Genomic DNA, 26,464 nt, shown 5'->3' with positions numbered 1-26,464 from the left:
GTTCTGGCACTTCCAGATGTTGTCAGACTAGAGGCAAAGCAGCAGAGATGGTAGGGACTCCTAGAAGACATTAACTGTGTCTCCTTCCTGAGACTCAAGCGCCCCCATGAGATCTGATGTCAGTTTATCTGGGGTATTCTCATGGAGTAACTACCATGGATGGAGGAGTAGAGCCACATTTCCTTCTATATCACTCAGTGACAAAATAATGGTGCAAGGTCAGAATTGACAGGAGACATGTGATGGCTTTACGGTGATGCTTTTGTGTAAGCAAGGACAGAAAGACATAGAGCAGAAACAGGAACAGAAACAGAAATAAGGCTCGACTCCATATATGAGGCTCGAAAGGGAGATGCACGTTGCTGCCCCTGCCACATAGCCTTATCATGTGTGATAATGGCAGACAATAGGATGGTGCAGTGCTTCCCAGAGTATCCAGCTGAAATATCTGTGCTCTGGAAACTAAAGATTTATGGGATAGCTTTCCTTTGAACTACTGAAGCGAGAACACTTGATCTGGGGCTCAGATTTGAACTAGTCTGAAGTAAAAGACTTGTCGTCTTTGCGGACGACACCAAGCTGGGAGGCTGTGTCGATCTGCTCGAGGGTAGGGAGGCCCTTCAGAGGAATTTGAACAGACTGGATCGTTGGGCTGAGGCCAATGGCATGAGCTTTAATAAGGCCAAGTGCAGAGTCCTTCACTTGGGGTATAAAAACCCCAAGCATCGCTATAGGCTCGGGGAGGAGTGGCTGGAGAGCTGCCTGGCGGAGAAGGACCTGGGGGTGTTGGTTGACTACCGGCTTGATATGAGCCAGCAGTGTGCCCAGGTGGCCAAAAAGGCCAATGGGATACTGGCGTGTATCAAGAATAGTGTGACCAGCAGGAGCAGGGAAGTGATCCTGCCCCTGTACTCGGCACTGGTGAGGCCGCACCTGGAATATTGTGTCCAGTTTTGGGCCCCTCGCTTTAAGAGAGATATTGAGCTCCTGGAGCGAGTCCAAAGAAGGGCAACTAAACTGGTCAAGGGGCTGGAAAATAAACCTTATGAGGAGCGGCTGAGGGAGTTGGGGCTGTTTAGCCTGGAGAAGAGGAGGCTGAGGGAAGACCTGATTACGGCCTATAAATACTTGAGAAAAGATGGTGGGGAGGTAGGGGAAGGGCTCTTTACATTAGTGATGGGTGATAGAACAAGAAGAAATGGGCATAAGCTTAGTCAGGGGAGATTCAGGTTGGATGTTAGGAAGTATTTCTTCTCTGAAAGGGTTGTCAGCCACTGGAGTAAGCTGCCCAGGGAGGTGGTTGAGTCCCCATCCCTGGATGTGTTTAAGAATAGGGTGGATGATCTACTTGAGGATATGGTTTAATGGGGATTAGGGATGGTTGGACTCGATGATCTCTAAGGTCTTTTCCAACCTAGAAATCTATGAAAATCCCCAAAATGCATATTGTGTAATTGCAAAGTCCTCAGCAGCAACTGCGTCATTCTATTGATCTGCTCTTACTGTGCTGCCCTACTTGGTGAAGAAGTCTGAATTTAGGAAATCCCAGGAGCTATTTTTTCCTGGATTCCTTGGATTAAAATATTAATCCCAGCCTTCTTATGCCTGGGCTTCAGTTCTCTGTCCCTCTTGCACTGGAAAGCAGCAGGCAAATCTGTCCTCTCCCTACACCACCTGTCCTGCTCTCTTCATTGCCAGGCAAACATTCCCTCTCCTTTTGTCTTCACAGTACATGTAATTATCTTTTCCTTACTTTGGACTGCAACAGCAGCATCCCTTTTGTAAGCAAATAGTCTCTTTCCCTTACTCCATGTGGCAATGGAATTACCTGTTACCTTTATTATTTATTGTAAATTATCTTCGTTTCCCTTACTTTCTTACCCTTGCCCGCTGTGTGAAGTTCCCACTCAGCTATTATGCCACTGGCTACTACTGAGCAGAGCTGTTCTGGAATGGATGGTTTGCTTAAGTGAAACTGAAAAAGCCTGGATGCTGCCAGTCTGGAGGCTGTGCCTGGGAGAAGACGTCTTCCAGCCCAGTGAGCCCCTGATCTGACTGTTCTTTTACTGTTCATGCCTCTCACAGAAGTAGTCTGTCTCCCTCAACAGCATCTGATGCTTAAACAGTTGTTCTGTGACTCTTCCAAGGGATCCTGTGCCAGATGGCAGGATCTGCAAAATGGTTCCCTGTCACTCTCACTGCTTGTTATGGGACTTGAACACAAAACATAATCTAAATGAAAACAGCATTAAACACTTTGTGTAGTGTACCTTTTAGCTAATTTATTCTTTTGCTAATTGGATAAACTCCTTGGATCAAGATTTTTATAACGTAAGTGATAACTGCCAACTCTTTTATTGCTTTTTACTGCTTCAGGCGAATATATTATTTTGATATTTAAATAATTGGCAACAGAAAGTTGCCAGTAACTAGAAAAATTACAACAGTGAATCATCAAGTCAATATTTTTTTTATTTTTTTAAAAAAGGAGGTGGGCACTGTAAAAGACCCCCAGATGTTTTGTTCATGTCAAAAGAAAATATCCTGAGCAGGTTGACTTGAACAAGTAGTATTGCTCAAATATTGGTAATTAAAAATACTTCTTGACATACCACTCTCCACTGAATATCTGTGGTCATTTGAGCCATTCTGCAGCATACCCAAGAGTAGCATGATCCAAAGTAGAGCTGGTGGCTCCGTTTCAGTGCTGTTCACATCCTTTTGCAGCAAGACAAGCAGCCTATGCAGACCCGAATTGCCTAGAGGATACCTGGAGTTATGCTCTCTAGTGCAGTTACAAGGAGGGCAGCTTCTTTACTACTGCAGGTAGTAAAGGTACTGTGTGCCTAAAATTGAGTACCAAGCAAACTGTCATGGGAAATGCTTCTCAAAGTCGAAAAATAATCATTAAAAGTATTGTGAAGATAAGGGTCTTCCCTTGGTAGGAACAGATTTTGTCATCTGATTGTTTTTCTCATGGCAATTTATTTTGATAGACCGAAGATGAAAAGAATGTGGAAACAATAAGCATTATTATTGCTAAGTACTATTTTAGCTATTAAATAGATAAAGTTTTAAAATTGGAAGTGATGGGAATGCACTTAGCAAAAAAGCACTGAAAGTTAAAGCCGGCTGGTATTACCAGAGCAATTTTGTACAGTTTTGTATAGTTTGTCAGTTCTACTGCTCAGACTTCATAATGTGCTTTTCTTTTAAGTTTAAATGCCTCTCTCACAGTGTATGCAAGGCAAGTGATTGGGACTTTCTGATTTGGTGAACATTTATAAGCCTCATCTGTGAATAATGTGTTCTATCAGACGTTTGTTAAACAACTTCTCCATAAAGGCCTTTTAAACTTTGTCAAAGGTTTGGCTAAAACCTCATGATGATGGGGACGGCACTCCAATGGCAAGTGTGTAACAGAAGTGTGTCAATAGCTACATTAACTTCACCCTCCAAGTGGGACATTACATATGCTGTTGGTTTGAGTTTACTGCTCAGAGCTTTAAAACACAGCAGGCTGTAGCACTAAACTTGAGACTTTGGGCTTGCTTCCGTTCTTGCAGCAGTATATGATCAACTGAAAACTGTGTTACAGTGATATAATACTGGTTTTGAATCCAGCCAGACCAAGGTTTGCTTTGAGAATGTTAAGTTTGTGCTGCAATGTGTGTATACCTTACAAAATATTACTGTGCCTAGAGATAAGCACACTACCCAACTATTTCAGGAAAGCTAAAACTTTAACATCTTTGTGTGGTAATACAGGATGAAATTCCTGAATACATTTTTCAGCCACATGCAGTATCTCCACTGATACTCTTATTTGCACTGCAAATACCACATTTTTTGAAACACATACACGCTCCAGTTTAAACAAGCAGGACTGTGTTTGATATGAAATGTCAGAGTTAACACCTGTATGCAAAATAGTGTTCTAAAAATTGAGAGGTATGTAATTGCAAGAAGTCTGTTAAGAGAACAGTGAAGATGTATGTGTGGTGATTTCACTAGTGCACTGGGATGTATTATACAGCTGAGAGTGATGCTGCTTAGAAAGCATGATGATGGGGTACATAGTGCTTTTGTACTGGCTTTTTGCCCCTAATTCTGCTTCATGTTCTGGGAAATGACAGTCATACCTGCAGTCCATGCCTGTTACAGCACTGTCAGAAATGATTCTCCTGTAGTTCTAAGTCACAGAATCACAGAATTGTTCAGGTTGGAAGGGACCTCCAAGATCTTTTAGCCTAACTGCCCTGCAGATGTGGAGTAAGCTAGAGTGGGCTTGTACAGGAACCTGTCCAGCCAGGTTTTAAGTATCTGCAAGGATGGATTCTTCACAGACTGCCTGGCCAGACTGTTCCAGTGTGTGACCACCTTCACAGTAAAAAAAAAAAAAAAAAAAAAATAAATTTTCTTGTGTTCACACAGAGTTTCGTGGTTTTTCTTAAATTTGTGCCTGTTGCCTCTTGCCCTTTCAGTAGTCAATGCTGAGAAGAATCTGACTACTTCTTCTTCATTCTCTTCTATCAGATATTTCTGTGCTGACACATCCCTGCACTTTCTTTTCTTCAGGCTGAAGAGTTCCAGCTCTCTCAGCCTCTCCTCATATGAAAGATGCTCCATTTCTTTAATCATCTTTGTATCACTGTATACTCATTCCAGTAAATCCATATCTTTGTTGTACTGCAGAGCCCAGAACTGGACGTAGCACTTGAGATGTGGACTCACTGGTTCTGAGTAGCAGGGAAGAATCACCTCCCTTGATCTGCTGGTGATGCTCTGCCTAACTCATCTGAGGCAGCTTTTCATCCTTCTTTGCTGTGAGGGCACGTTGCTGGCTGCTGTTCAATTTCTCATCCGCAAGGACTCCAAAGTCCTTCTCTGCAAAGGTGCTTTCCATCTAGTCAGTCCCGAGCCTGTCCTGCTGCATGGAGTTATTCTTCTCTGAGAGCAGGACTTTGTATTTCACTCTGTTGTGAACTTCATAATGTTCCTTTTGGGCCAATTCTCTGCCCTGTCTGGGTCCCTCTGAATGGCAACTCAACCGAGTCCCGCTGTGTTCTAAACAAATCATGAGAACAGAGTAGAAATTTTTAAAAGGTGCTTTTTAAGTAAATTCCACAATCAAAATTAGAAAGAGAAAACCCACAAGAAACTCTCGGGTATGGTGAAAGAGAGATGTGTCTGTTCTTGTCCCACCATCTGCACATGTTAAAGCGTGCAGGTTTACAATTTGAAACAGCGTATGAATTCACAGAAAAATCAATAGATGGGTTCTTTCCATAATTATTATTAAGAAAGAGATGGTGAGAAAGCCTGTCCTCTGATGCGTGATGGCCTTCCTCACAGTTACTTGCATGTAAAACATAATTTATTGCTATGGCAAATATACTCTCATATTTGAATTGCTCAAAAGCAGAGATGCTACAAAACAAAGAGGAGTATTCTATACAGATTTTAGTCTTACACTCAACAGGTTTTTTCAATGAAAGAGAAAGTTTATTAGTTCAAGAAATTGGCTTAAAGCATCGCTTTTTATAAATATCTGTGCATTTACAAAACTATGATCAATATGTTTATTAACATCATATGTGGTTTTATGCCCAAGAAACCAAGAATTTGATACTTGGACTTCACATTGTAGTCAATATACAGATGTGTCTTGTCTTAAATACTTGCACAGTGAATTTTATATGCTGATATTATTCAGTAGTCTCAATAATCTGTGGGTGAGTGGCATCATACGTATACATGTACACAACTTTAAGCAAGACAGTATCAGTAGTACTGTACTGTAAGGAATGATGGGCATTGTAGCACTTAAAAGCACTTTGTAGCTTGCTTAAAAAATTTTTCTAGACCTTTGGGGAAAATACTCCTCCTAGGGAAGAAAAAAAAAAAAAAAACAAAAAAAACCCACAAAAAACAAAAACGCACAGAAAAAATCAACCCAGCAGCTGCCTGATATAAGTGATCAAAAAAAGGCACTTTTTAAAACAAAGCAATTTAAGAGTGGAGTATAGGAAGGTGGTGATACTCAAAAAAATTCACTGAGAAATGATTCAAACTTTGGAGTATGGGGAACCGAGGTATGGCACAGGAGAAATGGAGTTTCTTCCAGCATGTATGCATGCAGTTTGAAAACTTGACTTTAGGCAAATTGGAAGTACTCTGTTGAATACAGATTTGGAGCAGGGGTTGAGTAGTTGAACTAGAAAATATTTCTTCATTAACAATTGTTTTTGCCTAAGTGAATGGGTGTGTTAGGTATGGCTTGGGAATAGACTTAGTAAACTCATGCAGTTACAGATTATGCAGCTGACGTTTTCAGAGCTCTTTTGTTCATTTGCTAAAATGAACTTTTAAGTGAAGTGATAGTATTTGTGAACCACATACGGTACGTGTCGTTCATCTGTTGCTTCACTGTATACCTGCCAATGCATTAAGCAACAGTATCTGGCAGGCACAGTTCATTCTTCTGATAAGCTCTGTCTTCCACTTATTAAATCTGGGCATTTTATAATGCAAATGAGGATAATATTATGTTGACTATTGCTGAAGTTTATGGAACTTCTCTTTTCATCTTAATTATGCTCAATTAGTTGCTCATGTTTAATTGGTTTACTTATCTTGGGGGACTGGTGTAGTCTGGGACATACTGCAAACGGAGACTTCTAATGTGCAGTGCCACCCCTGTTACTGATCATAAGGAAGAATGGAAAGGAAACTTTTTCCAGTTTCAAGAATCTTAATTTATTTTATCTCTATCCTGTTATTGAAGTATTTCAAATTCTGCTTAATTGTTACTAGATATAAATACTCATTTCTGTGTTTTCAATTAAAAATTTTTCTACATATTGATAGTCTATGGAAGTTGTAAAAATGATACAATAGAATATAATTGTAAATATATAAAATTTCCTCTAAGAATTCTCATTTTTTGATATACTAAACTACTGTATATTTGAAATTATCACTTTGTGTTGCTGAACTTTCTTTGCTACACCGAAATATCTTTGGAACCAGGCCGTCTGGCATTCAAATTTTCTTATGTTTGCATAATATACAAAGCTCTTAAACAAAAAAAAAATAAAATAAATTGAAGGCAAATAATTCATCACAGGTCTTTAAGAAAATATCTGTTACTTAACCTGTGGCAGTCTCACCCAGACACTAAGTAAACAGGAAATTGAAAACAAACCTGTAAGACAAAGGTGGGCAGAAAATACAAACTTATTGTAGTGAAGAGCTATTACAACTGCTTAGAAGTAGAATTAAAAAAACCTCTCTTGTTAAGTATCGTTTATAGCAATTTAAGTCTATCAAGTTCTATTGTCATTTTCCATGCATGGGAGACAACTAATGCAGACACAGAATTACATACAGTTTTCTAATGGAACAACACTTTTTGCAATATGTTGCTTTAGTTTTCAGTGACTATTCAAGTAATAATTTCATAAGTTTTCTTTTATTACCACAGACAGATTAAGTGCAGTTTTTATGAAAAACAAGAGTCTGTGGGACTTGGTTTGGTGTTCTACTGCTTATATCTATATCTATCTTGGGTTATGTGTGCCTTTAGAATAGACTTTTTTTTATAATGCCCCTCTCCCACACAAGAATTTTTCACAACTAAATGAGGTTTTGTAACAAATGCTAAATTCTATATGGAATCTGAAAAAAAAAAAATCACTGTCTTCTATGTTACAATCACTTAGGACATCCAGCTACGATATCTGAACAAGTTGTAGCCATTAGGCTCCCACTTCATAGGGAAGGAGAGGTTCACTTATACCTGTAAAGAGGGTCTAGGGGAAGCAGGCTTCCCGATTTAGTTTGCATGCAGTGTTGGCACACAGTAGGTCAGACAACTTAGAGAAAGTGTATAGAGATTTAGCAGATTTTAGGTTTAGCAATTACGCTTTTTAGCAGTTTGGCCTTTTAAACCAGAGTATCTCAGGAGCATAGTGTCAAAAACATGTGAACTACTTGACTTGCGGGTGTCCTTGGATTTTGAAAGTTATACTTTTGGATTTTGAAAGTTATACTTCTGGACTTGAGCACCCTTTTCCTATTCATGATCTACTGAAAGCCATAAAGCCCTTCTGTGAATCTGTGTCTGAATCTGATATGTTTTTGGATCTTGTCATCTGATGTAGAAGTGAATGTTAGTAACTATATTAAGAGCAGTTCTCCCATTGCTTCATTTTGTAATTCTGAATTTCTTGTGGATTGTGTGAATTTGGTTGTCTGATTTTAAATAAAGGTCTTGTGGCCACATCTCTTTTGTCACAATAGACTCTGGGAGCTCCTTATGTTATGCAGAAGGATATTTTTAAAAACTCTATTTTAAAGCATTTTTTCATATATGTCAGATCAAATTATTACATGAAGTTTGTTAGGGATTATCTGCAAGGTTGTATCAACTCAGTGTTAATCCTTTATCTGTAACTGTCCAGTTGTTTGCCTTCTCCCCCAAATACTATCACAAACAATTCTGATCTTGAGCATGGAATAAATATTAACAAAGGAATCCTTGTGAAATAATAGTGGTCTTGTATTCAAAAGTTGACTTTTATTCTTACTATAAATTAATTCATCTGTTAATTTGTTTTATGTATAAGGACATACACATGGATGGATTTATTATCCTTATCAGTAAATTCTGCTATCATTCAATCACTGTTTATCCATGTACCCCAGGAGGCTGCAGTCCACTGTAACTTTCAACTCCTTTCACCTTAAATAAAATATGAAAGAGTACCTCTGACTGGTGTACAAGCCAGATTTCTCACTTTTTATTGTTGCCTTTGGAATCTGATTCCTACTTTTATTAATACAATTGGATTATACAGTTCACCCATTTAAGCTGCCCAGTAGTGTTCTACCTTCTACTTTTCATCAAGCCAATCATAATTTGCAGAAATGGTGAACAAAATGTACCTTGGGTGAACAACACATTGTTCATGCTGATGTCTCATTTTGATGATTAGCATTTGAAGATGCATTAGAAATTGCTTATAGCAGAAACAAAGGTATGCATTTTACATGCTTATCAAAACTAAAATATTTTTAAGGTACACATACTTACCAGTAATGCTTTGTATCTTAAATAAAGCCAATAAGAGATTTATCCTAACTTAAGTACAGTATGGACATGTTTGTGACAAGTGAGCAATTCGTATTGGAAACATTTATAGTTTTCAGAGAAAGCTGATGTTTATAGGATGCTGTCAGAGCCTTGCAATGCACTTGCTGAAAGCCATCCTCAGTTATCACACCTGAAGCTCGTGGCTGCAACCTTTGTATATGTGACTTCAGAGAGTATATATCTACCTACTGTAAGGCTGATTGGGTTTGTTATTACCAACAACAGTGTTTGCTGGTAGTTTGTTCCATGCAAAAGTCTTGATGTTCTGTTGATGTTGAACCTTTGGTGTGTGTCTCTCCATAAGGTTGAACTGACAACCTGGGCAGTAACTAAATAATGTGACTTGTGATGCTTTTTTCTGTCTTTACAGTTCTTGCAAGAGAAGGAACTGATTCCAAAATAAATTTTAGAAGATTTCACAAGTAACAAACCTTAACTGCCATTGCAAATTACATAGCAGTTTGAGTTACCTTCCTTAGATACAATGATTCGTGGACTGATTTTTTTAATGAATACATGTGAATATGCTTCTTAAATTTTGACTCTTTGATCATGAATTAACACTGTTCTGTAAATTTGAAATTTTAAAAATGTTATTTTCAGATTCTGAGTTAACAAATCAGATCATATTAGTGTATGACCTATGAACAGTGGGTACTGGCAGAATCTCACAATCATGCACTACTTCTGCTTTGTAACACTGTGAGAACCTTTTCTTTGAAAAATTAACTGATAGCAATTGCCATTATAAATAGCTTCAGAGTTCTTGATAAAATTGATGTTTGGGGGCTGGTGTGCAATGAGATCATTCGCAAGTCAATGTGTAGCCCATTTGCGTTATTTTGAAGTATTTATTTTCTCTTCTATATCAGTAATATAATCCAGGCATTTCAGTCTAAAACAGTACTACTTGGGTGGTAAAACTCAATAGGTATTTAGTCTCATGCCTTGTAAAGCTACCAGAGGCAAATTATAATTGTCTTGAAATACAATGCCTGTCATAACTTATTACAGTTTATGTATTATCTATTGTGTAAATACAATATTGGTTCCTTTAGACACATGCTAAAGTCATAGCAGAAAGTAACATCACAGTGGCCAACTCTTGGACTTAGAAAATTGCAGGGTCCATGGCAGCTTTCTCAAACATGATCAGTTAAGCACGTTAAAAGATTGCTTCTGTTGACTGATTTGGCTATAGAGCTCCTGGTGTTTACTGACTGCAGAACAGGAATTTGATTGCCACATATATTTACTCAATATGATGATAGCTGCAGAAACAAGGGTTCCTATACAAAGCTCTTTTAATTCATTACTTCGTTAAATTCATTCTAATGATGATGAGTGAATCTAGAAATGTTTTGGGAAAGATTATTTTGGTCCAATTACATTTTATTTTATAAATAGCTCTGCATTCTAAATTACGTTCTTTCTGATATTTGGGTTGAATTTAGAGAGAAAAAGCTTCCTGTTTAATAATTGTAAATGTCACTGCAAAATTATTAATAATGCCCCTGACGGATATTTATTACTGTCTTATACAAACAGATTTTTTCTTTTGAGTTTATTTGAGCAAATTAATTCTAGTGTATGTTAATAAGGTTTTGAGAGTGGTCATAAACAAGCACACAAAAATTAAAATTGACACTTTGAATTTCCATCCTGCTAATAGGATCCTATAAGTTATGTTGAAAACATTTGAAAGAAAAAGAAAAAAGTCAGATATTCTAGTATCAGTCAGAATAATACTCTTGGTATGTTGTATATGCATTATCTCTATGAAAGCTTTCACTATTGGGTTTTGGATTCTTGGGAAAAACTGAACTAGTTGCCTATATTGTCCAGGACATTGGTAAGGAGAGCAAAGATTTGAAAAATACTTCAAAAATTTCAGGGCAGTGGAAGACAGGAAGTTTTTTTCTAATATGTGTTTCTATTATGCTGTACAATTTATGTAAAAATATGTGCTGCAACATCAATGTTATAAGAAGAGTGAAATTACTGAGGCATGAAGACAAGAATATTTTTTCAGATGAAGGTTAGGCTAAACAAGTCAGGAAATCCTTTCTGCTAGTGTCAAGTCTGGTTAAAGGAGAGGATATGTGGAAACCAGAAGGGAATAATCACAAAGCAATAACTGAGAGAATGAGGATTTTAAAGTCCCGTCTTAGAACTGAAGCAAGTCCTTAGACAGGCTCAAGTACAAGACAGCCTGTGTTTTCTCAACGGACCTTGAAGGGAATGCATAGCTATCTTATGGCTGGGAGAATGGAATCTTACTTTGTGCATATAAAAGAGTATTCAGCAGCAAAAGTTAATGCAAAAGTTCGTAACAGAGTTTCAAGAAAATAATAGAAAGTTAATCTCTGTAGTTAATGTGAAGGAGACATTGTGACTAAAGACATCTAGGAGCGTCAAGAGACGAGGCTGTGGCACGTAGATAGTGCTGCAGACATAGTTTTGCTTGCTGAATAGACAGCAGATTTATGGAAGTAGAGCATACACGGTAAAAGCTAGGCACAAGGGAGTACAGTTTGTTGAGGACAAAAGAGATACTGAGTCGAGAGAGGAATCAATGGAAATGGAGCTTGAGATTACTTCTTTTGTCCAGAGGAAACTTTTAAAACACGTCCATGAAAAGCCAAACCACACATCCGTCTAATCAATGCAGGCTGAGGAGATGAACAATGTGAAATCGTTGCCCATGTAAAAAGATGCTTGCAGTTCTAAATGCAGCTGTGAACTTGGAAGCAAATACTGAAGCTGGGGGGGAAAAAGTGAGTAAAAGTCACAGTAAAAAGCTGTACTTTCTAGTTGAAGCACCAATAGATTAATTCTTCACTAACACCTAACTTATTTGAGCAGCTAACTAGTTTTTAATTCTGGATGAGGCTTAAACAGCTACATTCCCTTTCTTTTTAACCAAAGAAATCTATGACATAACAGCTCTGCAGACTGTAATAGCTGGGCTCACACAGTGGGTGCTCAAATTCCTATCTGTGCCATCCAGTGTTCTCCCTTGAGTAACTGTACCATTTCATGGGATTTATTTCCTCGGTAGCTGTGGATATGAAGACCAGAAGCCAACAAAATTAAACTACTGTGTTTCCCTTAAACATAAATGTTGCTGTTAAAATACTGTTATTACAAAAAAAGTAATGACTTTTAAAGATAAATTTAAAATTCTTCTGTAGTCTTATGTCCAGGGCCTATAATCATTAACTGCTGTCAAAATTACGATCAGATTTATACTAACTGCCTAGTTAATGTTCTGCTTGCTTTCATTTTTGACGGTTATATTCAGACAATAACCCAACAATTTTGTTAAGCCCCTAAATTATTTTAAATATTGTTACCAATTGACACTTTGCAATACTTTAGAGATCCTGCAAGTGAATTATACAGGTATTTACCTAATATCCAATATCGTGATTCTTGCGTCACTTCTAAATATCAGCGTCAGTAATATTTAGCTGAATATTCCACTTTTATAGGGAAAGCTGAAAAATAAAACGACTTCACATGCAGGCAGTCTACAGGACACTAGTATCACTGCTTTTACCTCACTGTCTTGGAAGAATAGCAATCCTCTTTCTTATGAAAAAGACTAGTGCCCGTCACCATAAAAACAGCACTGGTCACTTGTTCTCAGCCTGTTGATTTCAGTTAGCTTTGGATAACCCAAATTTTAAAGTGAGGAGTAAGTGATGTGGTAAACTCTTACACATCATGTTTAGTCATGCCCTTGGAAACTGTCATAAATAGTTTCTTAATCAAATGCCTATTACAAGAAGATATTAGAGAGAAGTTATCTTTGCAGACAGTCACAGACATATTTAAGGTTGCAAGTAGGCACATGATGGTTTTAGGATGTTTTGAAAGGAAACTTTGGTTAACAATTTAATTGAAAGTGTTAAGGGCTGTGAAACACAGATTCTTCTGTTATGCAACTCAAGATACAACATACCTGAAGGATAAGCTTGACATTAAATACTAATCTCATAAAGAGATGTGTTCATAGCTAACAAAATTTCATCTGTTTTATATTTAATAAAGCATCTTAATTATGGAGTACAATTAATCCATCTGCTATAGCAAGAGCAAGACATGTTCCTTTATTTCCGTATTCTTTTTCTTTCTACTTGTTTTTTTTTCTGTTTCTTTCTGAATCTTTTTAAAGTTTTAAAATAGCAATTTTTCTAAAAGCACAAAACCAATTTTTTGTTATTTGACAAGAGTTTTATCGCTTGGATATATTTTCATTTTGAGTGCCTTTGTATATAGACAGGCTATTGTGTTACATGATTTGGGCTGATATTAGCTGGCAGAAAGACAGAAGCTTGTCTTGGCAAACCCTAATTTTTATGTAAGAGAACATCTGTGAGCTCTGTCTTTGGCTGGACTCTCATAGCCTAAAAGAAAACTGAAATCTAAAAGCAAGCATATCTATCCCCTTAAAATTATAAGGATTATACATTTTGAGTTTAAAGATAAGTTACTGGTGAACCCTGAGGAATGCTACTAACTGCTTTATCCGTTTGCTGTTTTAGCTACAAGGCAAGTTATGGCCCCTCTTCTGCCTTCCTATCACTTGAAGGCTTTTTTTGGAAACTGGCTATTTGCCCTCAAGCTATGTGATGGTTTAATTGGTAGCTAGTGGCAGGAGAGATTCCTCCATGGAATTCAAGCTGCAGAGAGAAGATCAGGTGGGGGCCCAGACTCAGAACAGCTGGCACAGCATGAGCTGCCTAGGGGCTGCAAAAACCAGCTGAAAAGTGAGTAAGCACATGTGATTAGTCTGTAGTGACATTTTGTGCTGCTCCAGTCATACTACTTGCAAGTTAGCTGGCTTGACAATATTTCAACTGTATCCTTAAAAATTGTACTATACTCCTCAGCCCTCTCCACCCGTTAACTACTATCCATGCTTCCACGGAAAGGTGCAACATGTCCGGTGGTCACCATTCCTTTCAGCCACTCGCTGAAAACAGAGCACTTTGCCACAGTGGTTTTTCTAGTGTGTTTTTATGATTCTTCTCTGCCTCATCTGTTGGATTGGACATGGGCTATTTGCTGCTGCTTTCCAAAACCAGTGCCTCTGCTCACACCAGGCTTCAAGGACCATTTTTCCTCTAGGATTAATTTTTCAAAACGTATATGCTCCCTCCATTGCTTAGCTGAAAACTTTAGCATGGGCAAGTGCTCTATTTGCACTGGCTTTATGCTACGAACTAAGGAGGGCAAAGAAATAGAGAATAGAGGAATTGAGAGTTTGGATCAGCGTTTTTAGAAATTATTATTTCCTCATGTGTACTGGATAGGGTTTCATTCAGTTCATGTTCTAGGATGCTGCTCAGCTAACATACTGCTAAGTATTCGAATCTTAAGTGTGTGTAGGCAACATACCTTGAAGAAAACGATAGAGGCAAATACACTTTCTCCATTCACAGCAGTTTTGAGTGTATTTGAGTATGTCTGAGTGTGTTTAGAGCACCTTTGCTCATAGAATTATTTATGCTTGCAAACAACACAAGTTCCTTTCCTGTTTATTACATCCATTGCATGAAGACTGCATTGGAGCAGGGAACAAGTCCGTATTCTGTGAAAAGGGATGTTGAGAACAATCAGAATTAATGTATTAAAACGTCATATTAGTGTGAGAGACAAAGGGAATGAATCTTTATTAATAACTTGTGTTGTAAAATATTTTTCCTTTGCTGACTACTCTCCTCTTACTGTCCAAGGACAGATGTCACCTCATGTCCTTGTAACTTTTTGTCTCATTTCTGGACTCTTCTTCATCAATCTGATGTTTGTTTTTTTGGGGGGCACGGTGAGGGCCTTACATAAAAGTCTTGAATTGTAAGAATTTTTTTTTTTTTGCCTTCCAATAGGCTGTAGACAGGAAGAGAAGTCAGAGATGGGACATAAACTATGCCTAAACTTCACACAAATGTGGTCAAAGAAGTAGAATTTGAATGATGAGATGAAAGATGTGGGATGAACATTAAATTTTAAATGTTTAAGTGTGATTCACAGCTGTTTTCAAATCTCAGTGTCTGACTTAAACATGAGGTTTTGTGATTTATTCTGCAATCAGTCCCTCATCACAGAATAATGAGATGATGCAACTCAAGAGCTGCTTGCAAGCAACTAGATAGATTCAATTAAGAGTATCAAATTAGAGAAATCTGTGATATAAAATGCTTAACAATGAGCTTCTGGACAGCCACTCCCTTTCACTGTGTCTCCACTGCCCGAAACACTGACGTTTGAGTTACTTTAATACAGAGTTTAAAGTTGAATTTCAGTCTTTGCAACTACAAAGCAACTGGGCTTGTAGTACTGTAGTTACTTTGTTTTGTATTTCTGTAACCAAGATTGGAATGTGGCCTTTACCCCACTGAACTGATATTATCATCCTAAAAGTTTGGAAGCCACAAGACTGGGATGTGAACAATAGCCCAGCACATGCGTAGACATACTTTCCCCCTCAGAATCTCTTGGGTTTTGTTTCTTTCTTTCCCCAAAGGAGAAGTTTTAATTTTGTTTTTTAGTCAGCTATACAGTTTTTCCTCTGGATGATCTCAAATAAATGATCTGTAATCAAGAGGAATGTTTCCAGTCAATTAGTTACTGCAGCCGTGTGCTTGTATTTCAGATTATTCACAGTTTATAGGAGTTATATAATGAAGATTTTAATGACTGAACAGAACGCTTCAGTTGAAATGGATGCAAGCATGCCTCTTCTTATTTTGGAGAGCTGGATGTCTATTACACATAATATTCCATATGAAGTTAACAGCTATAGGAGGGAAGAAACGTGTGCTTTGCACTGAAAGAATGGAAACAATGCTCACAGTTCCTCTGCACTGATTTTCAGCATCCCCCAGAAGAATCAAATGCATCACTTTTTCCTTCCAAAGACCTTCCCATTTTATTACAGTCACTAATTACAAGCTGCCCAGTCTTCCTATATGGCACTGATAATCACAATCACAAACAGTATGTCACAAATTATATCTAACTGCTCCTGCACGTTTTTATGCAACATTCTGTAACCTGTGATAGCTAAAGCATTCCATGCCTTGTACTGCGTGTTTAGCAACTTAGATGTTTGCAAACTACTGTGTTCATTTTCTTCTTGAAGAGTGCAACAAGCAGTCTGTGGTGTCAATATAATATGGGACAGGAAGGAAAAACCTGTAACATCAAAGTATACTGTGTTAAGTTTACCATTAAATATGTACTTTTCTTGCTCTTGCTGGAAGTTTATGTGAAGTGCTCTGCTGTTTTCTGTGTTCCGATTAGGTTGGTTTTGCCAGGTCCTAAGTAAGGATGGCATAGTGCTCTAAAAGTAAAGAGAAACATTCAGATATATAATACTTACCTACTTAGAATTTTGTGATTACACTGATGACCTCAGATGTCACTGGGTAGAAATGTCCTACTCAGTTCTTTGAAGATTGTTTTCTTTTTTTTACCTGCAATATATGACACAGTTTGCCTATCACATAGAGCCTCAGGCATTGATAGTAATCTCTCCTGACCTTTAGCAATGGCACGTCTTTTTATGTTTTGAGGATTGAGATAGTTGTCTACTTGATCTTTTATCTCTGTCATTTCTTCTTTTCTCCTTTCTCCTAGCATGTTCCCTCACCACTTCTCTCCGTCTTCTCTACATAACACATTTTTACCTTCTTGCTTACTGCTGACTAGGGCTAAAACACTAGTCACTGAGTGAAACCAAGCTTGGGAGTGCTGTATTTCTCAGCTTACAAGAGGAGAAAACCAGCTAAACTGTGCTGAGCCACCTTTGCTCTGCTACTAGCCCCATGTGTCAAATACTTTCATACATGATCTGTAGCTGCTTCGTCTTCACTTGGTGCCTGGTGTGCTGCAACAGTCTGTAAATGATTTGCATGATTGGGGTGTTATGTTCTGCAGGAGGCCAGCACTACCTAACCCGTTTTTTCTGTATGTTTGTGTGTGGTGGGTCTGCTATGTATTCCTGGCTGCCTGCAAAACTTAACACCACAGCCCATCAAAATATTTATAGACTCTCGCAGTGGAACAGGCAGCAGAGCATCCACCACGTGTACACGCTGAGCGAAACACTAGTATATGCTACTGCTGCGTGGAAAGCTTAAGTCTCACTCCCACGTGAATTTGTTGGTGTTATTGGATAGATCCAAAGCTTTCTGAAACTGGAGGAAAGGCTTGCCACAGCTTCACTTGACTTCAGCCCAATCTTAGATTTTCAGCAGCTTGCAGTGCCTGTTGACAGAGGAGAAAGCAAGTTTCCTGTGCCTCAGGAGCATTTCAGTTTTCCTATACTGATAGTAAGAAACATTTTTTCCTTCCCGCTAAAAACCCTTATGGTGTGTTTTACAAGGTTATCAGAGTGATACCTCGTAGGGTCTGTAGGTAGTACAGTAACATATATTAACATGAATACATTTCATATTAAAGTCTTATTTGGTAACATACTGTATTAAAAGACCACCTCTAAGAAACCTCTAGCACATAATATACTTTTGCAGTCAACCACATCTGTTAAACGGCTTGCTTCTGCCAGTATTTTTGTACCAGTCCCATACAGGTGGCAGAATTGGCTGCTAGCTCAAGCATTAGGTAGCTTTTCCAACAACTTGGAGAGGAAAAATGGTTGACAGACAGTTGTGCTACTACTGCTGTACTTACTCTTGCCAAGAGCTTGGATCAGATAGTGGTAAGTGCTAAATGAAGACTCTTGCTTAAGCTGCAATGACTGAATACTCTGAAAATGCTCTTTATAACAAACTCTTCAGACAAGTTTTTGGTCCAGAAATTTTTATTGATTATTCAACAAACAACAACTCTTTCTCTTTCTCTTTGTTAGAAGACTAACTCTTTCTCTTTGTTAAATCACTTTAACAACTTTTCTGACAGGGAAAAAAAAAAAGACTTGGAGAGGACAAGAACAAGGAAATATAAAGCCTACGTCTGCAGGTAACAGAGGCATTGGCACCAAGCTCATGCCTGTTCCAAACCATTTGTCTGTTTTACATCAAAAGAACAAACTTTTGGAGCAAAAGTTGAAACAGAGCTTTTGCTTACTCCCCAGGCATCTGGACTAGCGTCTAGGCTGGAGTCACAGGAATGGTGGAGTAATGGTGGAGTAATACTCCACAGGACTGAACCCTGATCACCTACATGTTGCAGAACGTGTAGATAATGGAACTGGTTTAAAACAGCTGATTTAGGGGAATTCTGCCTGTTCTGTTCACATTAGAGAAAGGAGTTAATCCTGTTTCGGTTTTTGTTTGTTTGTGCTGTTTTGTTGTTTGTTCAAAGCGATGTTTACCTTCAGTTCAAAATCTGCGAATCTTAGGTGAAAGCATTGGGGACATAATCCTTACAGACTCCAGGAGGTTTAAAATACTTATCTGTCCTCAGTGTATCCACACAGTCATTTTAGATGTTGATGGCTCTCCATTTTCTTGTGACAAACTGTAAGAGGCATGGTTAGGCAATGGTACGGGAGAGAGAGATACAGTACAGTATCACATATTTATGCACAGTTTATCCAAGTTTGGGTTGACTGTAACATGGATGTACAACCGTTTAACTGCAGGGAATTAACTCAGATCTGTCAGCGTTTATTAACTAAGACATCTGCTAGGCACCATTAGCACAGTGACAATTTGGTTCTTCCAGTGTCACTCATCTCTTTTTCCAATTCTCCATTGCATCCCGAGTATCTAGATTTCTAAATTATTTCTATTTTGAGGAGTATCTACTAATGAAAAATTGATTGCATTTTCTTAGTTCAGAAAGGGTGCAAGGCTGCGTATACAGAGGTTCAATTGTGAACCTGCTAGAGTAATTTTGAACTCAGCTTCCTATGTGAACTCAAATGCTACCTTAATTATTTGTGTAATACATGAAAGGAAAGCTAAAAATACTCGGAGAAATAGTTTTCTTATCTTTTAGGATGATCTGCATAGTTATCTTCTTATTGAGGTAACTTGCTGCATTGATAGTATGTGTGAGATGTCACTTATCAATAGATCCTTTGGCACATGGATTTAAAAGTGCGATATGAAAGTGTTTTAAGAAGAAAGGAGACTTCAGCTTAATTTGTACTGTTACAGAAATGGAGGTTGCTGTAATATGTAGGTGCACGCCACTACATATCTTGAGTAGGAAAAATGCTTCTTCATTAATCTGCCAGAGAATTCCTTATAATGAGTATTAGGATAAACACCAAACCATGTTATACTATCACTTCTTAGTGGTGAAAGAACTTTAGTCCCTCTTCAGACCATCTTTTTAAATAAATAAATAAATAAAGTCGAAAAGTAAATTTTCAAGTATTGTGGTTTTTAAGGCTAGATTCTCTACTCAGTTTCTCTGAATGCAAATAAAACACTGTCAGGATGTGACATCAGGCAAGTTTTGGAGACACCTGGTATTGCCTTAGTATAAGTTGCAGCATCCTGTGGAGTTTTAAATTAATAACAGCTCCTCTTATACTGCCAGCATAGTCTTTTACAAGATGCATGCCAGAACACAGACTGTTTCAGCCCTTTGCTTTTCCACTCATGCCTTATGGTGTGCCTAGTGTGCACCCAGGCTCACCCTGGGAAAGGAAGCAGTGGACATGCTCCATCACACGGTCCTTCTGCTGGCTTCAGCCGTAGGGTGGCAGGAATGTGCAGTACAGCATGAGTGCTGTCTTGTAGTGTCATTCGTCATCATAGAATGGTTTGGGTTGGAAGGGACCTTAAAGATCATCCAGTTCCAAGCTCCCTGCCATGGAGGGCTCAAAGCCTCAAGCAGTCTGGCCTTGAACACTTCCAGGGATTGGGCATCCACAACTTCTCTGGAACCCTCATCCCTCTCTCCTCTGTTTCTGTGGGAAAGGCGTCTATAGAGCAGTTAATCTCTTTTTTAAATGACTGTGTTTATGTGGTAGCTACATGGGATTTGTGCCTAATTCTGGGGGCACTATTTGATTGTTCTGTGTATTCTTGATGCATTTGAGTAGGGAGAGAAAGGCACAACTGTCCCTTCCCAGCGATACTTAGCCTACATCTATACTGGTAAGTAAAACAGGCCAGGGATGGTTCTCTTGTCCTAGGGCTAAAAGGCACAGCATGCCTCACGTCCATATGGCCAAGTTCTCATTTTCCCAAAAGAGGGTGGCCTGATTCAGCCTGTCCCTTGGGAGCAGTCCCTGGCCTGTGCTGTCCCCTGAACCATGCCCAGCCATTGTCTGGGAACGTGTTAGCTGGCAGGATCCAGAACTCTGCCAGGGAGCGGGCTTACAATGGAACAGCAAGGGCAGGGGCATGCCAGCACGCCAGCACATGCCTTGGCCCTCTTTCCGTTCCTAGTACAAACGCAACTGTATTAATATTTATGTCCCCTAAGTTTAGAAGCGTCTTTAAATCATGTTTTCAGGTTTTCTGTCAACTGTATAATCTGCGCTAACATTATAGTTCTAATCATTTTTAAAAACTGTATATAAATGGAAAGTCAAATAATATTACAGCAAAACAGAGTGCAAATAATGGAACACAGCTGTTTTACTCTTTTGGAGGGATGCTGTAAAACGCAAAGGTAATACCTGCAGAGGCTTTTTTTTTCTTGTTTTTGAGCTAAAAAGGGTAGTACGTGTTTTGTCAAGCAATGCTTAAACTGAGCTAGTACATACGTAAATTGAAATGCATGTATGTGAAGTTCCAGCTGGGATAAAAAAAACCTAAACAGATTGAAGCAAGGAAATGAATCGTTAGGGGAGTGTCAGAAAATATTCAGATATCCTCACAGTTTCTTAAATAAATGCACATTTGTAAAATATCAGATTGCATATTCCAAACACAACTTTAGCTCTGTGCCTGTATCCATTCCCAGTCTTATTCTGCAGACCAGAAAACCCCTACAGTCAGTAACTCTACATCAAATAAATTCTGAATATGAGTTACAGCCATCACACAATATGGTTATGTTGGAATATTTTTACTATTTAATAACAGACAAAGTGGATATTTTATTTTGGAATCAAAGTGCTGTTATGTGGATTTATGGTTTATATGGTTGGCAGTGTTTCTGAGTACTTTCTTTTCCAAAGTGCATAAATATAAAGTGGTAAAATTTTTGTTTTTAGCTTATAAATGCAGTTAATCATTTGTTCAAACAATAAAAAATTCTATTTATTAATGGCGAAGAAACATTAGGGGTTTTTGGTTTTTCTTTTTTTACAAGAGACTCATTTAAGTCAACTGCATGAGATGAATAGACAGTGAATATCACAATGGTTTAGGGGGGATCATGGCACACCGGTTGATCACGTGGAACTTCAGTTGTTAATCCATTAAAGTCGTTAGTGCCTCCGAGTCTTATTTAAAGGTCACGGTATTTTTAAGGATTTTGTTGATGAGGGAAAGAGCTATTCGTGTTTGATGCACCCAACGCGTGCACGGATACGCTCTCGCTGCCAAGCGTGCTGAAGTACGTTCTCTGCTTGGAATTCACAGCACTGAGCAGTGGGTGGGCAATAACGTGCGAGGGCTCTTGTGGGCTACATGAGGGTTTGTATTGATCGTTCTGTTCTTACATCCTGTTTTTTATCATGGTTACAATATATGCAAACACGTCAGGCAATTAGACATGTGAAGACCTGGCTCTGCTTGATTATTTGACTTCCTGCAACTAATAATGAGATTTTTGAAAGATTTAGTGCTATGCCATTGAAAATAAAAGAGAATCAGAGGCCTGTATGTACAGTGGAGTTAGGTGTGGTAGATTAAATTTGTCCTGGCATCCTTACTGAAGCCTCCCTGTAGGCACTATCAGCTGTAGTCAGCACTGTTGCCAGAAATAACATTGTAGTGTCAAAAACACGGGCGTTTTAAGGGTATAGCCGGGGGACTTGAAGTGTTTGCCTGTTTGTTTAACTTTAAATTAATAAAGACCCACAAGATTCTTTTGCTTTTCTGAGTTTTTGTTGAATTCTGTCACTTAAATTCTTTTTAATATTCTTCATAAACACTGCTGGCATCCAAATTACCTGTAACTACTTAGGAAAAAGCTAAGTATCATTGAAAATATCCACGTACATGCACAGTAATGGCCTAAAATGAAATAAATTCCCAGCAGGTTTCAGAGGAAAGAATACTTAAGATATAACTGAACTATTTTGTCAGTCAACGTTATGGCTATACTTTGAACAATGTGTTCTCTTTCAGTTGCTAAAATGTCTGTTCTCTTTTTCTTGATAATAAGGACTAGAAACAATCAACAAAAGTTTAAACTTATGCCCAGGCTGTGACCTTCAGAGAGTACAAGAATGATTCCCAGCATAAGAGCGAGCTTTGATTCTCAGGAAGATACAGGATATACAATGATTTTGAAATTCCTGGAAGAGTCCAGGGTTTTTTGCATTATTTACTACCTCTTTCCAGTAAGACTGTGGCTGTGAGAATAAAGCAAGTTAAAACTGGCACATACTTGACCTTTGTGGCACTGATTTCTCCGGCACTCAGAGACTGGCTCATAGGCCGGTGTGCCGGACACTGTTCAAGGAGTAGGTGACCCTGAGATCAGGGTCAGTGAGGCTGGGACAGTGTTACCAGGAAAGAGCAACAGCATAAATCTAAAAATTAGTAACCTCTGTGATAAATACTTTAAGGGATTGCCCTGTTGAAAGCTTCAGTCCATGCTTGATGATGTCATCTAACCATCAACTGTAACCGTATACAGTTAACAGTATCTTTTCTATGACATTTGTCATCTTAAATAAGATAATGTATATTCACTTAAAGAATATACTTCTGGTTATTTCCGAAAAACAGACTTAGAGGGACCAGTTCTGCACAGGGGTCAGTCCTGTATGGGAGTTCATTGTTCCTGCCATTGTATTGATTGATTCTCAGACAGACAGGAACCAGTAGGTTTCCTGAAGAGTTATAATAATAGCATTTCTAATCGGATTATTAGAAGTGAATTAGTTGTAAAACTTGCAAATGCACTTTAATTTGTGCTGCTGACTTTTTGCATTTCTCTTTGCAAACAAGGGGCGGTTCGCCAGTCAGCTTCAGTGTGGTTTTCAGACCACTTCTGCACGCAGCTTTCGGCGCACAGTACTGTGCCGCATCGACTGTGTTACAAATGCTACTCATAATGTTTCAAATGTCTTTCCTTCAGAACATGGAAATTAGCACTAAAGCCTTAGGTTTAGCTTTAGAAAAAGCTTTTTTCAGTCTAAAGGAATCTTACAGTGTCATTTTTAATCTCTCCTGTGAAAGTTAAATTTCTTTCTCTTGCTTCCTTTTATGTTCAAAAACTTAAGTAATTTATTACTGCAAAGGAATGTGTACTAAATCCAGTAACCAACAGAGGATGTGGAAAGATTTATTGGGAGAAACATTGAGAGCATTCCTGGCCAGGTGTATTTTTTTTTCTTTTTTTCATGAAATGGGCAAAAAAAATAGACACCTCCAGCCAACTTCAGATATGGCTGGAAGCCCATTTGGAAAACACAGTGTCTGTAATTGTGAAGTGCTTCTTGAGACAAAGTGAAGGAAAAGCGATGAGAGAGGCGCAAAGAGGTTGGCGCTGCTGAATGTCAAGAAATGTACTGCTGGATCTCGAAGGCGGCTGCAGTGTTTGCCGTCTGAGTGGGTGTGTGCACATGACTTCCGCTCTCCTTGTACATTATGCAGCGATTTACGCCCGTGAGGAGTGAGGGGGTGGAACCCCTACCAAATTGGAGTAGTGGATTCTGAGTTCCTCTTTGCACCCTTGCTCCATGACAAAAGGTACTGGAGGAGCAGGACTTGTGTACGGTTCTGCCCTCCTTGCTTAACTGAGTGGGAAGTGTCCCTCAGTGAACAGCAAGACAGCGGTGGGGAACATTTTTGCTCTAAGACAGTTTTTTAGACCACTAATAAATATTTTTGCATGTGTTAGAATGTATAACATGAATTTATGAGGAAAGTAATCTTTTGGGGGTTTACAAATTGTAGCAGCTTACTTATTTGATCATTTTTAGGATAAAAATCTAGTCACATGCAAATACAATTTCTCCAGAAATTACAAAAGAATCAAGTATAAACTACCTATTTCTAATTCTATCCATTTACCTCTCTAGCATTTTTCTTGTCTTTAACGTAAATCACAAAGTTAACAAGAGCGTTACAAAGTATAATGCTACATATTTTAGTGTTCCAGGGATACTTTTCCCCTGTCAATTTTTCCTTCACCCCCAATTTCTGAATCTCCAGCTCCCCTCTGTACTAGTTGAACAGGTAGGTCCTCTCAGCAGTATCCTTATTCTTTAAAAAGCAGTGATTGACATTATGTTTTTGTGTAAGCTGTTGAAATAATTTCATCTTTCTCTGTTAATCTAAGTGCCGTAAACACGTCATCTATAAATAATTCCTTGGTGCAACATCTTAGAAAAGTAGTGGTGAAAAGATACTGAATCAAACTGCTCCAGGCAGGAAGCTGTACCTGCATCCCATTTTACATGTATGCTGGTCTCATGTTACAGGACCCTGATGATGGAGTTACCTTGATCTGTCCAACAATCTGTCCCATTGTATACCAGTCCTTACTGTTAAAATGCCTTTCTGACTTCTTATATCCCGGCTTAAGTTCCCTTAAGCCTATTGCTTCCGGTTTTATTCTTTGCAGATACGGAGAAGAGCTCTTGCTTTCTCTTTGTATCCCGCCTTCTCTATTTGAAACTCTTCTAGATTCCCCCTAGAGTTTTGTAGACCTTTCTTTTTGTCTCTTCTTCACAGAAATTGTTCCCTCCTATTTCTCTCTCCAGGGATATGTCTGCACCTGGCTACACCTATTGATATTTTCCCAGTGTGCGAATGAAAATGTTACTGGTAGCAGGAGGCCAACCTTTTATAGTCAATACAATTAAGAAAACTTGGCAATTAGACAAAGGACTCTTTCAAATGTGAGCTGGAGTGCTCAGTTAGAAGCACAGAATCAAAGTGTTGTTTTATTACTTCTTCCTGTGTTGGTCTCTATACTTGTCTATCAAAACCAGACTACTTTTTAAAGTTACTCGATACAAAGATCAGCCTGAACTACTGAAGTCTCAGTGCTTAAATGCCTTTGTGAGTTTAAGTAGTTTGCAGACTACAGATGGGATTCAGTGAGTGCTTAAAGTTACAGGTCTTAACTATGCTACTCGATTAAATCCTCTGTTTTGGTCCAGTGTTTTCAAGCTCAAAATTTTAACTACCTTTTAGATTTTAAAAATCAGTTAGGAAGCAAGTGACAGAATCAAGCTTCTGTTTTGGTGGTTTCTGGATAGATGGCGTTAATTCTAGCGGTTAAAATATATTCCTTTTTAAAAAATAATTTTGCTTTTTAAATCAGCATGGGTATTGGAAAATGGATATTACTATGAAATTATGTTTCCTTAAAATATAAGTTTTAGACGTTCTTCTAATAAGTGCAAATAAATGTTTGGATATTTTTCAACAGTCATATGGTGATTTTGCATACTTGAAAATTGATTTTAAATATTTACTTTTTCCACTTTTGTTAATATATTGTTTTCCCTGCTTCCTTCTTTTTTCCCCAGGACCATTTGCTGCTTCAGGAGACAATAAATTCTGCTGCTGCTCTTATCATGGCATTAATAAAGGACAGAAACCCAGAGCTGATCGGCCAGCTGTTGGTAGCATAAGACCATAAATCACATGTATCTTTTGGAAATATTTCTTTTTCATCGTCCATTCACCAAAGATCTTGTCTCATTTTACCCTTTGGTGAAAACTCCCGATTTATGATGTTTACTATTAAGATCTTTTAACAACATATTTTTGATACTTAAAATGCAAGTCTAATATTATATATAAGTGTAAAATGAAATACAAATCATTCTGAGATGCACTGAGTGCATACTGTGAGGAATGAAACTGAAACGTTTTTTGTGAGGTACTTACTGATCGTTTAAAAGGTGCACAGAGGACACCAAAGCATTCATGTAGAATTGTCTTTAACCCATGTATGTTTGTTGTACTCTAGGACTGCATGCATGAAATTTTATTTAAGATAAAATAATCCTAAAGCAAAGCTCATCTTCTTTATATGAAATGATTTTACAATTGCTGCTACGCCTATTAGTGAATGTGGAGTTCATTATACAGTGTAGCCTTCCTGACATCAACAGAAACGCACATTGCAAGAAGTGTTTGAAGGGTCAGGTGCCCGTCCTCCATGGAATGAAGGGAACCTCAAATCAAATAAAAGAGGTGCATGGAGACAAATAGGTGCTAAACCCCAGTTTTT

The 26,464-nt window shown here is 38.3% G+C and overlaps 1 protein-coding gene across 1 annotated transcript in view; it reads left to right on the top strand.

The window, feature by feature from the left end:
• CRPPA (CDP-L-ribitol pyrophosphorylase A) overlaps positions 1 to 25,859 on the top strand; it is a 124,576-nt gene extending 98,717 nt beyond the window's left edge. The window contains exon 10 of the mRNA XM_086614930.1: positions 25,755 to 25,859. Coding sequence (XP_086471056.1) covers positions 25,755 to 25,859 — 105 coding nt within the window. The remainder of the gene's footprint in view (positions 1 to 25,754) is intronic.
• Positions 25,860 to 26,464: the final 605 nt, after the last annotated feature.

This window comes from Tauraco erythrolophus, chromosome 7 (genome assembly GCF_009769465.1).
Source record: "Tauraco erythrolophus isolate bTauEry1 chromosome 7, bTauEry1.pri, whole genome shotgun sequence".
NCBI lineage: Eukaryota > Metazoa > Chordata > Aves > Musophagiformes > Musophagidae > Tauraco > Tauraco erythrolophus.
This window is presented reverse-complemented; position numbering and strand designations above follow the sequence as displayed.